Source organism: Rhincodon typus, chromosome 37 (assembly GCF_021869965.1).
Source record: "Rhincodon typus isolate 14 chromosome 37, sRhiTyp1.1, whole genome shotgun sequence".
NCBI classification, from domain to species: Eukaryota; Metazoa; Chordata; class Chondrichthyes; order Orectolobiformes; family Rhincodontidae; genus Rhincodon; species Rhincodon typus.
In genome coordinates, this window is record NC_063368.1 from 8,120,816 (window position 1) to 8,137,753 (window position 16,938).

A 16,938-nucleotide genomic window follows, 5' to 3' on the forward strand; every position below is an offset into this window, starting at 1 on the left:
TTGCATCTGCTGAGAGGGTTGTGGTTGCTTGTAAATGTGGAATCCATCTAGCAGTTTGCTTGTACCAGAGTTAGAAGCAGTCAACGGGAGTTGCATGGTATTCATTTGAGCTTGGCTCTGTATTTTTTGTTAATGGAGAGCCCGAATACTTTAATTCTGTAATAAAGAGTTCAGTAGAACCGTTACTCGGGTGGCTAGATGTAGATCACTGCTGTGTGGGAAGGAGGTATAATGGGATATGCAGGTAGGCTTGGATGAAGTCGAATAGGAGGAAGTTCTTTATGGAGCATAAATGCTGGCATTGACCAGTCAAGCTGAATGGTCTGTTTCTATAACTTCAATGTAATTCTATTATACTTTTCACTGCTGTGTTATTTCACTATAACCCAGCTGCAGAAACCAATGCATTTCATTATTCTTTTCCTTTTACTGGCGTGGTCAGGTGGCCATCCACATGTAGACTCAGCCTGAAGGTTGTCTGACTGTGGAGAATGCTCTCATGGATTACAGTAGTCCATTCTTAATGTGCAAACATATAATTTCGAGCAGGGCTCTCTGTGATTAGATTCTGCTGGTCTTTTATGTCATGTATAACCCTGCCAGGGTGACACTGAATTGTGCTGACACTTGTGGAATGTCGCAACAATTATAATGTTTCTCTTTTGCAGGGGTTCTAGAAGAAGCGGAGTTTTACAACATAGCACCTCTCATTAAGTTAGTGAAAGAGAAGATCAAGGAGCGAGACTGTAAACCCACACAGGTAAGGAAAGGCGTACTGTATGGTGGGGTTGAAACAAAAAAGTGAAACATTACATTGTCTTTCCATTCTTTTAAATTTTTAGCCTCTCCCAAAATTAGTGTTTTCTTTTGAATTCATTCGTGGGATGGGCATTGCCAGCTTGGCAGTATTTGCCTATCTCTGGTTGTCCTTGAGGTGGTAAAGTTGCTGCCTTGAACTGCTGCAGCCCATTTGGTGTAGGTGGACTGTCAGTGCTATTAGGGAGGGGGTTCCAGGATTTTGACCCAGTGCAACTGAAGGAACAGTAACATAATTCCAAGTCAGGATGGTGATTGGCATAAAGGGAAATTTGCTGCTGATAATATTCCAATGTATCTGCTGCCCTTGTCCTTCCAGATGACAGTGGGAGTAGGTTTGGAAGGTGCTGGTGGAGGAGCCTTGGTGAATTTCTGCATTGCATCTTGCACCTGGGAAACACTGTTGCTCCTGCACGTCAGTGGTGAAGGGAGTGACTGTGTGAGGATGTTTTATCAATCAAGCAGTCTACTTTGTCCTGGATTGTGTAAAGCCTCTTGAGTGATGTTGGAGCTGCCTATATCCAGGAAAGTGGTCAGTATTCTGTCACAATTCTGATTTGTGCCTTATAGATGGTGGACAGGCTTTGGGGAGTCAGAAGATGTGTTATCCACTGCAGAATTCCTAGTCTGTGTCCTGCTCTTGTAGCCATGGTATTTATATTCTCTTTATTAATTAGTTCAGTTCAGTTTGTGGTCAATGTTAATCCCCGGGATGTTGATAGTGGGTGGAGTTCAATGATGGTGATGACTGAATGTCAAAGGGATTATTAGTGGTTCGGTATTCTCTCATTGGAAATGGTCATTTGCTTGTAGTTGTCTTGTGTGAATGTTACCTGTTATTTATCAGACCAGGCCTGGATATTGTTCAAATCTTGCTATTTTTGGACATGCTTCATAGAATGGCAACAGTGTGGAATCAGGCCATTTGGCCCATCACGTCCACACCAACTCTCCGAAGCGCATCCCACCCAGAGTCAGCCCCCCGCCCCAATCCATGGCTTGGAAAACCTGGCGGGGATTGGGATTGTACCTTGAAATTTCTTAGATCCTCACTGTAATTGCCAACCTAGCCGCCAGGGGAGCTCAGATTCTGGATACTTAAACTAGTACTGTGACAGGCCATCGATGGTGTTAACATCAAGGGTTAGACTAGACACACTAACATTTTGATCTTTAAAAAACAGCGATGCTGCGAATTAGTAGGATTTGCATGCTTAATCTGTTGTTATGAAATTCCTCCACCTACTATTTTACAGGAGAAGTTGAAAGTTTGAATGAAAATTTTAACAAACCTATGCCATTTATCTAGTGTATGTTGTAATGTTTGGCTCCTGATGTCAGCCCACAGCTGATGAACTCATTTAGAAATATTGTACTTCAGATAGCAGTCATTAGCTGTTTGACCACATCTTAAATTTTTAATAACTGACTTTTGTTTCCATTTATCACATTGGATGTGAAAGTAAAACCTACCAGCTAGAGCTAATCCTCCAAAGGTAAGGGTTCAGTTTCTCCCAAGGCAACTGGTGGAACTTAAATTCAGTTAATAAATCTGGTATTGTAAGCTACTCTTGATAACAGTGACCACTATCATCAATTGTTGTAAAAACCCATCTGGTTCACTGATGCCGTTTAGGGAAGGAAATTTCCCACCCTTGCGTAGTCTGACCTGTGTGTGATACCAAATCCACAGTAATGAGGTTGACTCTTGACTAGCTTCTGAAATGGCCTAGCAAGCCACTTAAAGGGGAGTCAGGGACATGTGACAAATGCTGAGAAATTTCATGTCAGTTTAGCATTTATAAGCTTCTATCCAACAGTGTGACTGAAATATTGGGATTCATTACAGTAGAAGGAAGAGATACATTTCTTGGTGGTGTGAAAACTCCTTTGTAGGGACAGGGCATTATACATAACAATAGTGCAACTAAATTCTGAATTAGAAAGTGAGGTTGCTAAAACCTTGATTGAGATTTTGTTGAACTTCTGATTTACACATAGCTCCCTCAGTACGTTTCCCTATCTTGCTATCTGAAAGATCTTTGTGTCCCATGTGATCATCCATCAAAATCTGCGAAATTAATTTTTTAAAAATTCAGAAGTTGCCTTTTCCTTCAAAATGTCTCTGTGTAAGATTGAACTGTGGATAGTGACTACGATGCAATAAAATCTGGTTACTTGTATTTGAATTATATATTTCTTCAGCTCTTTGCATGGCAAGCTGGTTTCATCTCTTGAAACTGAGTGTATGTACTTATGAGAAATGAGTGATATAAAAATATTACTGAGGTATTGGAGAATCCCTGGTGGGATATATATTCTGTGTAAAGGGTGCTTTATTCAATTAAGTCAGTGGTTTAATTGTTTTGTTAATGGCAAATCTCCCTGTAGGTGCTGTCTTACAAGAATGATTTCCCATTGAACAGGAGGGAAACTGCTCCTTTAGACCGCACACAGGAGCTTAGGCACTTGATCGGTAAATTCATTGCGCTCTTTTGTAAAACAGGCAACCAAAACAGCAGTGTTATAACATGGGTTTATTATTATTATTATTATTATTGTAAAATGATTACATTAGTGTGAACCAAATCAAACCCTACATGTAGCAATATGTTTTAACGGAAGAGGCTAATTATAGCCTGTATTCTCCATTTCTGCAGCTTCCTACAAAACATGTTTACCGGGTACTTCAGTGTCAGGAGGAAGAGCTGACCCAGATGGTTTCCACCATGTCTGATGGCTGGAAGTTTGAACAGGTGAGGCTGCTTTGCAGTTTTGTTATGCATGCTTGATAATGGGTTGTAGTAACATGAAAGCGCTGTATTTCTATATCCCTGCTCCTGTTCCCTGTCCAGAGCAGAGCGAATACCTGTCAAATTTAGGTAGCTGGGAGGTTGGTAGAATTTACCTCTAGTGGTTGATACAATAAAAGTGATCATTAGTGACCAGAGTAGAGTAATTAGGAGAAAAGTGATTGAAGAGATTTCGTATCAAGACTGGTAACTGGGGTTTAGTAATTGTTTGAGTTTAGAGTGTGCATGGATGCATGGTTAGGCCAATAGCCAAAATATGTTACAGTTATATTATGGAGATGAAGCACCTTTATAGTTCTTTGTGTGACCCTCTTTATCTGCATTTCCTTGACAGTGCTATGTGTATGTCTTCCTTCCCTTTACTATGTGTATCCTGCTCTCTGAAATTTCTTTCCCCCAAATTCTTCCTCAGTACCTATCCTTAAACTTGGTCAGTCCATCCATTTTGCTCCTTTTTGGAGATGCTGTTTAAAACTGAGCTGTTTGACCAAAATCTTGAGCTACTTCTCTTAACATACATCTCTGGTTCAGTGGTGATCCATTTTCTCTAAGCCACTCTGAGTAGTACAGGATTTCCTATACATCAATGATTTCTGTCTAAATGTTCATTGTTATTTTTGCAGTTGGTCAGCATTGGATCTTCGTACAACTATGGGAATGAAGACCAGGCAGAATTTCTGTGTGTTGTTTCCAAGGAGCTGCATAACACCACCAATGGGATAAGCTGTGAACCGAGCAGGAAAGCTAAGGTGAGCCGGAAGCTTAGGGAGAAATTCAGTCAAGGCAGAGAGGCAATGTATGGTGAGCTGCAACCATGTTAAATTGGTATGCAATTAATTCGCTGCAGATAACATGTGGCTGTAGTCTAATATAATGATGATCTGGACCATCTTTTATACATGGTAATGATTTATAATTGATTTTCCAGTTACTTAGCTGTTTTCTCGGGGCAGCCTAGTGCTACTGGGTGGAGACCCCTGCATGAGTGTCAAAGAAAAGTATTGGCAAGGCATTTCCGTCTGTTTGCCAATGACCCTCTGAGTTGTGCAGGCTGGCAATGTCAAGTCCTGGATTCCAGAGACTGCTAATTCACTCTGATCTTGACACTCTGTCCCAAGTTGTCACTATTGAACTGCATGCTATTATACTGAGAAAAATCTAATAAAATTAGCAGTAAATATTCAAGTTCAAAGAGTATTTTAAAGTAATAAAATATTTTTCACAAAATGCAGTAAAGGTATAGGAGCGGAATGTGGAGTTTGATGTAGGAGCTCAGCCACAATCTTACTGATTTGGTGGAGCAGGCTCGAAGGTTGAACGGGCTAATCCTGCTCCTGTTTCTAATGTTCCTTTTTGTGATCTAAGGTTATACCTTGTCTTTGCTTAAACCAGGCCCCAGTAGCTGGGACTGCTCTAGCCCATATCATTTCCAAGGTTGCATATGAAATCATGGCCACTTTCCATTGAGTCTGGCCTCCGGTACATCATTCATTTAATCCGACAGTGTCTGTGAACTGCTGAACTATTTGGTAAATTGTGCATGTTCTGATTTAAAACTCCAAAGTGTTTTACAAGTATCAAAATGATTATTTCTTGATCTTTAGCCACTTTTCTTTTCTGTTTAACATTTGACCCCTTGTGCATGCTGCATGCTGGATAAAGGGCGAGGACGAGGAAGCTGATTGTGATATGAATGACGGGGAATAAAATGTAACTCACGTACATGGTGGTGAGAACTGGTAGTGATTTAGAATGAGTTGGTGGTGGACCTGTTTCAGCATTCGTTCTTGTGTTGTAAATTATTATAAAAATAAGTAATCTTTAAACGAGATTTGGTCTAACCTGAGTGAGCAAGTAATCCATTATTGGTGTGTGTGCCACTTAATGAGTCCTGTGAGAGTGTTATGGTACTTGTCAATGTGTGTCGTATGCATGTTTCACCTGTGTGGATTCATACGTATGCAAGCAAACCCTCAGATTTATGTTGGTAAGTCTGTCTAATTGTCAATGTTTGCCACAAATGATTACCTCCAAAGGTTCTTTTCCATTGTCCAATTCCGTGGAATGTCAGTGCCTTAGTTTCGTTTTTACCGTTATGGTTGTGTTCTTGGTCACCTTCACATGCTGCATTTTTTTTTTAATTAACTCCTTCCAAATGAACAATACTTCTCCATCACTTGTGACCTCTACCTGTGTTATCCTTCAGTTAAAATAGGCTGTGGGCATCACTGGCAGGTCTAGTATTTATTACTATCTATAATTATCCTTGAACTCTGGCTTTCTTGGCCATTATAGCAGATAACTCTGAGTCAGCCACATTGCACGGATCTGGAATAGGCCAGATAGGGTAAAGACAGCAGATTTCATTCCCTAAGGGACATTACTGATGCAGATGAGTTTTTACAACAAACGATGATGCTGTCATGGTCACCATTGCTAAGACTAGCTTTCAATTCCAGATTTAATAATTGACTTTAAACTCCTTCAGCTACCAGAATGGAATTTTGACCTTTACCTCCACAGCGTTAGCCTGAACCTCTGGATTGCTCTTCTACTGACATTGCCATTGCACTACCAGTTCCCTCTTTTTTTTAAAAAAAATTGCTAGTTCCCTAGTTAAACTTTGGGAAGTTTGCAGTTATCGCCCTCCATCCCCTACCACAAACTGTGTTTCTGCCACCAGTTCCATCCAACCATTGTGTCACTTGGAACCAGACTGTTCAAAATTTTTCTATTCCCAAATGGAGCTTCCAATCCAATATACACCTGTGAGAAAGACCATTAACTTCCATATCTCTGCCTCAGCCTCTTGTCATTGAAATCCTTCTCTATTATTATTACCTGCAAGACTCAACTATTCAAATGTGTTGCAGATTAGCCTTCCATCCTTTATCCTTCATCAGCTTCAGTTTATCAGAAACACAGCTGCTTGCATCCTATCCTGTAATAAGTTATGCTGATCCATCAGGGATAACAAGGTGTAGAGCTGGATGAACACAGCAGGCCAAGCAGCGTCAGAGGAGCAGGAAGGCTGCCGTTTCGGGCCTAGACCCTTCTTCAGATGGAGTTTAATTTGGATAAATGTGAAGGGCTGTATTTTGGTAAAACAAACGAGGGCAGAACTTATACAGTCAGTGGTAGGGCCCTAGGTAGTGTTGTTGAACAGAGACACTTAGGGGTTTAGGTACATAGTTCTTTGAAAGTTGCAACACAGGTAGACACGGTGTTTAGCATGCTTGCCTTCATTGTTCAGACCATTGAGTATAGGAGTTGGGACATCATGTTGAGGTTGTACAAGATGTTAGTGAAACCACTTTTGGAGTATTGTGTACAGTTCTGTCACCCTGCAATGGAAAGGATATTGAATTGGACAGAGTTCAGAAAAAATTTCCCAGGATGTTGCCGGGACTGGAGAGTTTGAGTGATAAGGAGGAACTGGATAGGCTGGGACTCTTTTCACTACAGCTTTAGGAGGATGATGGATGACCTTATAGAGGTTTATAAAATCATGAGGGGCACAGATAAGGTGAATAGCAAAGATCTTTTCCGTAGGGTGGGTGATCTCAAAACTAGAGTGCATATTTTTAAGGTAAGAGAAGAAAGATTTAAAAGGGACTTGAAGGGCAACTTTTTCACAAAGAAGGTGATTCACATACGGAATGAACCGCCAGATTAAGCGGTAGATGCAGGTACAGTTACAACATTTAAAAGACATTTGGATAGGTACATGAATAGGAAAGGTTTGCAGGGATATGGGCCAAACGCAGGCAAATAGGACTAGTTCAGTTTGGGAAACTTGGTCAGCATGGACAAGTTAGACCGAAGGGTCTATTTCCGTGCTATATGACTCTGTGCTTGCCAATACTTCTTGCTCCTCATCACATGCCTGCTTTTGCTGTCATGATGCATTTGGATATGGTAGTGTCTGATGCTGTTATGATCCTTCGTGTATATTCCTTTTGTATGAGGGTGCTACCCACATCTGGCTCCTGTGTACATAGTATGCATGCAGTTTTGTTTTCTGTGTGTGCACAGCTCACTTCCTTGTTTGTTTATGTGCTCCTCCCATAGACACTTGTGCATATACACCTTTCATGTATACGTTGAACTATGTATGTGTGCCTCCGCTTGAACATGGGTGCCCTCCTGTATTTGTGCTTGTGTCGCTTGTGTGTATACTTGCCTCGCTTTTGCATGTGTGCTGGTTTGACTAGTATTGGTAGGAGTTTGTTTTTAGAGTGGTATGTCTCTTCCATCTCACCCCTACAAATAATTATTTTTTTCTTTTATTTTCTTCCTTGTCATTTATTTTCTTCACTCCTCCTTTCTATGTAAGGCTCTAGTTTTTCAATATTTCTATTACATAAAGTCATACAGCATGGAAACAGACCCCTCGGTCCAACCAGTCCATGCTGAAATTAATTCCAAACTAAACCAGTCCTACCTGCCTGCTCCTGTTCCATAACCCTCCAAATCTTTCCTATTCATATATCCATCCAAACGTCTTTCAAAAATTGTAATTGAACTCGCATCCACTGCTTCATCTGGAAGTTTGTTCCACACATGAACCACCCTCTAAAAAAATTTGCCTCATGTCTTTTTTAAATCTTTCCTCTCACCTTAAAAATGTGCCCCCTAGTCTTGAAATTCTCTGTCTTAGGGAAAAGATAACTTAAAATCAACTCTACCTATACCTCTCATTAAATCATAAACTTCTATCAGGTCATGTCTCAACCTCCTGTGCTCCAGTGAAATACATCCCAGGCTATCCAGCCTTTCCTTTTAACTCAAACCTTCTATACCCTGCAACATCCTGGTAAATCTCTTCTGAACCCTGTCCAGCTTGATAATATCCTTCCTATAGCTGGGCAACCAGAACTGGATACAGTATTCCAGAAGAGGCCTCACCAATGTCGTGTACAACCTCAACATAACGTCCCAATTCCTGTACTCCAAGGACTGCGTAATGAAGGCAAGTGTGCAAAATGCCTTTTTAACCATCCTGTCTATATGTGACGCAAATTTCAAAGAATTATGTACCTGCACCCCTAGGTCCCTCTGTTCTACAACACTAGCCAAGGCTCTACCATTAAGTGTATAAGCCCTTCCTTCATTTGTTGTTCCAAAATGCAATACCTCGCATTTATCCAGATTTAACTCAGTCTGCCATTTTTCAGCCCATTGATCCATTTGATCAAGATTCCTTTGTAATCTTAGAAAACCTTCACTCTTTACAATGCCACCAATTTTGGTGTTATTTGCAAATTTGCTAACCATGCCTTCTATATTCTCATCCAAATCATTTATATAAAAATGACAAGCAAAGGAGGACCCAGAACCGATCCCTGTGGAACACCATTGGTCACAGACCTCCAGTCCGAAAAGCAGTCCTCCACCGTTACACTCTGTCTCCTGCAGTTATCCAATTGATAAGTTAACCCTGAATCCCCTGTGACCTAAATTTACTAATTTGTCTGCCATGCGTATCCTTGTCAAAGGCTTTACTAAAATCCAAATAATCAACGTCTACTGCTCTGCCATCATTGATATTTTTGGTAACTTCCTCAAACTCAATAAAGCTTGTGAGACAGGATTTTCCTTGCACAAAACCATGCTGACTATCCCTAGTCAATTTTCGCCTCTCTAAATGTCCATAAATCCTATCTTTTACAATCACCTCCAACAATTTCCTCACAACTGAAGTCAGACTCTCAGGTCTGTAGTTCTCCGGTTTCTCCTTACAGCCTTTCTTAAACAAAGCTACGACATTAGCCACCTTCCAGTCACCAGACACCTCATCTGTAGTTGTAGATGATGCAAATATTTCTGCAAGGGGTCTCGTAATTTTCTCCCTTACTTCCCACAATGTCCTGGGATACATTTGATCAGATCCCGGAGATTTATCCACCTTTGTATTCTCTTAAGACCTCCCGAACTTCCTCTTCTATAATGTGAACTGTTTTTAAAACATCAGAGTTTATTTCTCTGTATTCTCTAGACTCCATTTCTTTCTCCACAGTAAGGACAGGAATGGAATATTAATTTAGTATCTCTCCCATCTCCTGGGGTTCAACATAAAGGTGACCTCTGTGATCTTTAAGAGGCCCAACTCCCTCTCTAGTTACCCTCTAGTATTTGTGGAATCTCTTTGGATTACTCTTGACCTTATCTGCCAATGCTATCTCATATTTCCTCTGCCTTCCTAATATCTCTCTTAAGAATGTCTCTACGCTCTTTATATTAAGCGATTAAATTGAACCAAGTTGTCTATATCTTTCAAAAATCCTTTTTTTTTCCCTTGACTAGAACCTCATTATCTTTATTCATCCATTGTTCCTTAATCCTGCCAGCCTTTCCCTTCCCTCTAACTGGAACAAAATGCCTCTGAACTCTCATGATCACACTCTTGAACACCTACCACTTGGTCGGACGTCCTTTTACCTGTGAACACCCTACTCCAATCAACTTTTTATAAGGTCTTATCTCATCATTAAAATTTGCCTTACTCCAATTAAAAACTTTAACTTTTATGGAAAGCTTATCCTTTTCCATAACTGTTTTGAAACTAATAGAGTTATGATCGCTAGACCCAACGTGTTTCCCCCACTTTTACTTCAGTCACCTGCCCTGCCTTATTGTCCGAAAGAAGATCTAGTTTTGCTCCTTGTCTAGAAGGAACATCCACGTTTTGATAAAATTTTCTTGAGCACATTTGACAAATTCTTCACCATCCAAACCTTTAACATGATGGTAGTCCTAGTCAATGTTTGGAAAATTAAAATCACCCATTATTACAACCTTATTATGCTTACATAAATCTGAGATCTCCTACATATTTGTTTCTCAAACACTCTCTTACTGTTGGGGGCCTAAAGTACAATTCCATCAAAGTGATCTTTCCTTTCTTATTTGTAATTTCTACCTGTATATTTTCACTGGATGATTTTTCAGAAATATGTTCCCTAGTTACAGCAGTGACGTATACCTTAATCAAAAGTACCACCAACCATCACCGCCCTACCACCTCCCCCCCCCCCCCAACCCCTGCCTCCTTTTCTATCCTTCCTATAGTGTCTAAAACAGGGAACATTGAGCTAGTGGTCTTGTCCATCTCTCAGCCAAGTTTCTGTAATAGCTATGACGTCCCTATCCCATGTTCTTAAACATGACCTGAGTTCATCAGCCTTCCCTGTAAGACCCCTTGCATTGAAATAAATGCAATTTGGTTCTTCAGAGTTCCTACATATTCTGACTCTCTCTTGTCTTTCTTTCCTAACTAATGTGCTGTCATCACATTTAGAACCTTCCCCATCAATCCTCCCATTTACACTAGTTGTCCTTGGTACAGTTACAACGTGGAATGAATGGCTGGTGAATTTGTGTAGGTTTGGACTAGCCTAGTTGTACAGATAGGGTGGGTGATCTGCAAGTGATGGGTACCTTTAATGCATGCCTAACGTATATTTTAACAGAAAATTAGTTGTGTAGTGTTTCTATTTACCTACTTAGAGAATAGTTTAACATCATAGAGTTTTGTTTTCGGCTAATTAATGGATGAGTAACCTGATTTGGTTGCAGTCTTCTATTTGTCTCTTGAAAGTGCCTATGACAGGTCAATATATACAGCTCTTCAGGCATTTAGGGATGAGAGGGAAAAGGGCTCAATTATGATTTCTTTGACCTTTTGTTATGGGGATTATTTGAGCTTAAGCTATTCAAATTATTGCTGAAGCAAAATTCTCTTGTAAGCATTGACTTCAACCCAGCCCACTTTGGATTCTAATTCTACAAAACCAAATGGGAAGTTATTTAAAATAGACAAACATTTGCGGGATCATAATAGGGCTTCAGACTCTTGTGTTGCAGCTGGCAGTGAAAGAACTAACCAGTTTAATCCTACTTTACAGCTCTTGGTCCGTGAGCACTGTAGGTTACAACATTTCAGTGGCCTACACAAGTATTTTTTAAATGTGGGTGAGAGTTTATGCTTCTGTCACAATTTCATTGAGTTTCAGCATCGTACTGCTCTCAAGATATAAATATTTCTCCTTAACTCTCCTCCAGTCCTTCTACCAGTAACTTTAGATCCATGCCTTTAGGTATTAGTCTCTCTCTCCACTGTAAGTCTCTCATAATTTTATAAACCTCCGTTAGAGGTCAGCTCAGTCTCCTCTGTTCTGAAGAAAATAACCCCAGTCTGACATTTCCTCATTGATAAAATTGTCTGTTATTTGCGATACCTCTTAAATCTCCTCTCTACCTTCTGTAGCACAATTGCATTTTTTTTCAAAGCAGCCTGTAATGCAACCAAACTTCAGTTTGTTTAGTGTTAACTTGAATTGCCTCTGGATAGATTGAAGGAACATGTGCATTGGAGGTGGATAACTAGTTCAGATCGCGAGGGTGTGTTCTGGTCATGTTCCTGGGTCTGACTGCTGCATGAGCAAATTTAGGGTAGTGGGAATTACCTATATACCAGAAAGTACATGCTCAGGTTGCTAAGGGAAGGGACAAACACCAGCGAGGTCCTAAAAGATAGCTGCTGCTGTTCTGAATACATGATGAACCTCATCGCAAACTGGCTGGTCACAAAGATTACTCACCACTTTTGTGACGAAAAGACAAGCCAAACATAATATAAAAACAGAATGCAGGCAACATTCAGTTTGCCTGGAAAGATCTTGGTGAAATTTGACTATACCCTGAAAATTAATATAATTCTTCTTTCGTACTTTGTGGAAGGGGGCAGCTACCCTTCTCCCTGCCTGCCTACCATTAACTGAGTTAATCAGTCAGTGGGCAATTATCTTTGCTCTTTGTTTAGTGAAGCTGGGTACAGAGCAATCCTGGCAGAGACCAGCAAACATGCTAATGTAAATGTGAGCTGCCTCATGCCTCCTTGCTGTTATGCTGAAAGGGATTTCTGAACCTAAAGAAAAAGGAAAAGTATTGGAGGGAAGCCACTGAGACACGAAGCCCGTTGTTCCTCGTGGTTTTGTAACTGATCACCTGATTTAAAAGCAAAGGGTTTGAACCAAACTTCTTTTTGAAAAGCTTTTATTGGTATCTGTGTTTATAAACCTCTTCTTTGACTTTTCTCCCACAGCTTTTACAAGCAAAAGGCTCAACAATGTAAGAGGAAGTGTTCCACCCACCTTTTCTTCCCTTTTTATATAAATGATGCGTATCCCACTCTATGGACGATGTGGAACTCTACAGCATATCACAACACCAAAAAGCCATAGCAGGAGACACAACCGTTTCTGCAGTTTTATTTCTTTATAAATTCTCCTGTTGATGTTATTTGTGGATTCTCTTTCCTCTTCGAGTTTGAGAGGACAGATGCAGGCTCAGACCTCGCAATCTCAATACTGCAGCCTTCCTTGGGAATACGTTTGTTTCTGTGTTGTTGGTTGCAGATGGCTGGGAATTCCTCACAATAAAAAGGACATCACGGTACTTTTGTACCCAAGGCAACTCTGATGCTGGCAGGATAATGGCAGCTAATTTATTTTTTTAAAGGGGGCTTAATTTGTGGCGGTAACACTATTGGACTTTGCTGCTGCATCGGGCAAAACTTTGGACACATCATTTTGAGGTCTGCAATGCATGTTATCAGTGTAGACACCATAGACCAAGTGAATATTAACAAGATACCGTTGTGTTCTCCCCGGGTTTTGTGTTTTTTGTTTACAGATGGTCGGGGCCAAAGCTTTGAGTAGTTGTGGTGCTGGGACTGGGGAGTGTACTTGAAAACGTTAACTTTTTAAACAAGAATTTTTGGTACATTTTAGCTTTAGCTATAATAAAGGGTAAGATTAATCTCTAGTGAACACTTTTTTTTAAAAAAAAAAAATAGTTTTGAGGTGGCTGGCTGAGTGTCTAAGGATTTAGATTGAGCTACCAACTATTTAAATGTGGCAATAGTATTGATAATACAACAGTCATTGATAAATATTGTGTGGAAATACATTAATAAGCCTTGATCCTATACTTATTTAATGGAAATTTGGAATATGTTTTTAATGAAATGAGGCTGTTGAAGCCAGCATGTTTCTTGCACATTGGAAAGTTTTAAAAGAAAATCTGTGATGCTTCTTCCCCCAACCCAGAGCCATTGTTCACACCATCATGATTTAAGATAGGGTTAAATAAGGTCAGTTTTAGTCTGTGTGTGGTGAAGCAGAATATTTGGAACACTTCCACGGGCAGGATACCACTTGTGAGATGCTACAAGTAAAAGTGGAAGAATGATATGCTGTACATCTTCAATGGAGAAAGAAAATACGTAGGCTCATCAGGGTTTGTAGAATAATAGGCTAAAGTCCTGAGGCATTGAGATTCCATCACATTCCACCTTTTTACCCAGCCTAAAACAACCTTTTCCTCAACTCCAATGTGTTTTATTATCAATTAATAGAAGTGATCAATTACAAATGGGAAAAGGCCCATTTTATTAGACCCGCTAGTTTTCTTCTCCTGGGTGTTAATTTAAAAAGTGTCATGCAGCCTCCGGGACAATTCTGGAGGGTTGGCAACCTTTTTGGAGTGAAATGCTTTTTCCATACATTGAGTGCATCCACACTCTCCTCCTATTCACCATATTAATCTATTTTGGCATTGAGGATGATCATTTCCTTAACGAGTTGAGTCGGGCATGAGAGCAGCAATGTTACTAGGAACTTCACCCCATTGAAAGCCTCTTGCCTCTTTGCAAATGTCATGGAAGTGTTGTCAATTAAACTGCAATTTTGTAAATAAGTTGGAAATGATAAAAAGGATGTGATAGTACCTGGGGAAATAAAAGGTAAAGCTTTTGAAACATAGCAAAATGCTAAACATCTTTCAGCAGTGCAGAAGCAAGAGGATTGTCAGAGAAGTGGTGAAAACATTTGTGATGCAAATAAGTTTGAAACTTGTAAGCATAAGGGTGATATTCTGTTGCCATCTGCAAATGAGCAGGACACAAGTGAGATTTCAGTTACGCCAATCCCTGAAAAGTATAATTTAAGATTTCAATATAAATCAGACAGAAGTCTTAGATAAGCTGCAAGGTATTGAATACATTTCATGGCATGCGATTGTAGACCTGCTGACTGAGCTGGTGTGTTTGGTTGCAGACATTTCATCACCCTGCTAGGTAACATCATCAGTGCGCTTCCGCTGAAGCGTTGGTGTTCTGTCCCACTTATTATTTATATACCTCTGTTTGCTGGGGTGGTTGACATCACTTCCGGTTCTGTTTTTCAGTGGTTTGTATATCGGGTCCAGTTCAATATGTTTGTTGATGGAGTTCCGTCGAGAACTAGAAGTAATGCCAACTACCCCAGCAAACAGAGACACACAAATCACAAGTGAGACAGAACATCAACGCTTAACCAGAGGTGCACTGACGATGTTACCTAGCAGGGTGACGAAACGTTTGCAGTCAAACGCACTGGCTCGGCGAGCAAGTTTACAACCTCGTCCACAACCCGAGCTACAAATCTTCTCAAAAACTTTTAAGTATTTCATGGCACCTATGATAGATATATTAAAGTGCTGAGGGAGATGTGGGAGGAGATTCTGAGGCACTGACCATTATGAAGGGGTTGGTGGAATCTGGTTCTGGAGGATACTAATATGTTAGAAACAGGCTAACAAAGTACCAGAATTCAGAGGTGGTGATAAACCGATCCAGACAACTAGACCGATTAGTGTTACATCAGTGCAAAATGAAGTTAACTTGGATTAGCTGTGTGACAACTTGGTAAACAGCAATTAATAAGGCTTTTGGGGAAAACCCCATCTCTCAATCTCAGTTTCTTCAAGGAAATGGCACAAGGTGATGTGTATTCTTAGAATATGAAAAGACATGAGAGGACTACTTTTAAACTCAAATCTATGAATATTCAGGGAGTTAACCTTGAAATATGGTGTTTCAGAGGAGATCTGTTGGAGGTATTTATGTGATATATGGAAACAATGGAATGTAAAAGCTAATCTGGAGTAGTAGTGTAGAAGTAGCACAGGTATAAACTATTAAAAATACTGACTTTAGGAGTTCTTCATGCACACAATGTCAGCACTTGGAATGGACTCCCTGTGGAGTAGTGGAAGAGAATACCCTGGTATCATGGATGCATTGTAACAGGGTGGATGGCTTTTCTCACCTTGTAAGTATCTTGTGATCCATCTCTTTCACCAGCAGCCATCTATTTCTAGAATTTTTCTGGAAAAAATCCTGATTGTCAATTCAAAAGCTAATTAGATTGTCAGCATTAAAAGTAGCTGGCTCTGATTCTCCGAAGGCGAACAGTTTGTGTACTGCAGGTTTCTGTTTGAAGAGATTACCTGAAGGGGCAACTGTTGGCACTGTTCAAGTTTTCCAGGGTTGGCTGGCTTGAGTTCTCTGAAGGGGGGGTGGGGGGGGGGGTGTACATTTTTGGTGAGCTGTTTGATCAAACTGGTCATCATCCGCATATCTGAGGGAACATACGTTGCTTTATGCTGCTGTTCTGTTTATTCATAACTGAGTTGAATAAAGCTACTGGTATCTCAAACTGTTGTCTGGATCAACATTTTTTCATGTGAAAGTATGAATTATTCATCATTTGTTATGATCACGACTGATCAAATTATATCACATTCTTATCTACTTACAATAACATTTTGTCCACTTAATTATCAGGAATCTATCTAGCTCTACTGTTAAAATCATCAAGGATTCTACTTTCATCACCGCATGAGGAAGAGCATTCCAAGGACTCAACCCGCTGTGAGATACATGATATCTTTATCTGTGTCTTAAATGGGAGACCGTTTAGTTTAAAAAGTGAATCCTAGTTCCAGATTTTCCTACAAGAAGCAACATCCTTTCCATGTGCAACCAGACAAGACACCCAGGATCCCAGTCCTGAGGAAGGGTCACTCAACCCGAAACATTAACTCTGAGTTCTCTCCACAGATGATGCCAGATCTGCTGAGCTTTTCCAGCAACTTCTGTTTTAGTTTCACTTCAAGGTCCTGTATGTTTTAACCAAGTTGCCATGGACTGTTTTTAAACTTCAGCAGATACAAGCCTGGTCTTTGGTGATAAGGGCCAATATTTCATGAGGCTTGTTGTGTCTTGCGCATGCGGTTTCAGTGATTTTGGATTTGGGCACCCTAATCTCTGCTCCTTCTCCATTCCTAGTTTCCTGTCATTAAGAAAATATTCCAATTAATAATCCTTACAGCCACAGTTCTTGTCAAATACCTTCGTGGGATGTGGGTGATTCTAGTTGTTGCCTGCCCTTGGGATGGTGATGGTGACCTGCCTTCCTCTGGG

The 16,938-nt window shown here is 40.3% G+C and overlaps 1 protein-coding gene across 1 annotated transcript; it reads left to right on the plus strand.

Moving 5' to 3' along the window:
* Positions 1-231: 231 nt before the first annotated feature.
* Positions 232-16,171, plus strand: LOC109916653 (BTB/POZ domain-containing protein KCTD5-like). The gene is made up of 5 exons (XM_048617345.1): positions 232-244; positions 669-760; positions 3,477-3,572; positions 4,253-4,378; positions 12,736-16,171. Exons 1-5 carry the CDS (start codon positions 232-234, stop codon positions 12,763-12,765), a joined length of 357 nt encoding a protein of 118 aa, XP_048473302.1. The 3' UTR covers positions 12,766-16,171.
* Positions 16,172-16,938: the final 767 nt, after the last annotated feature.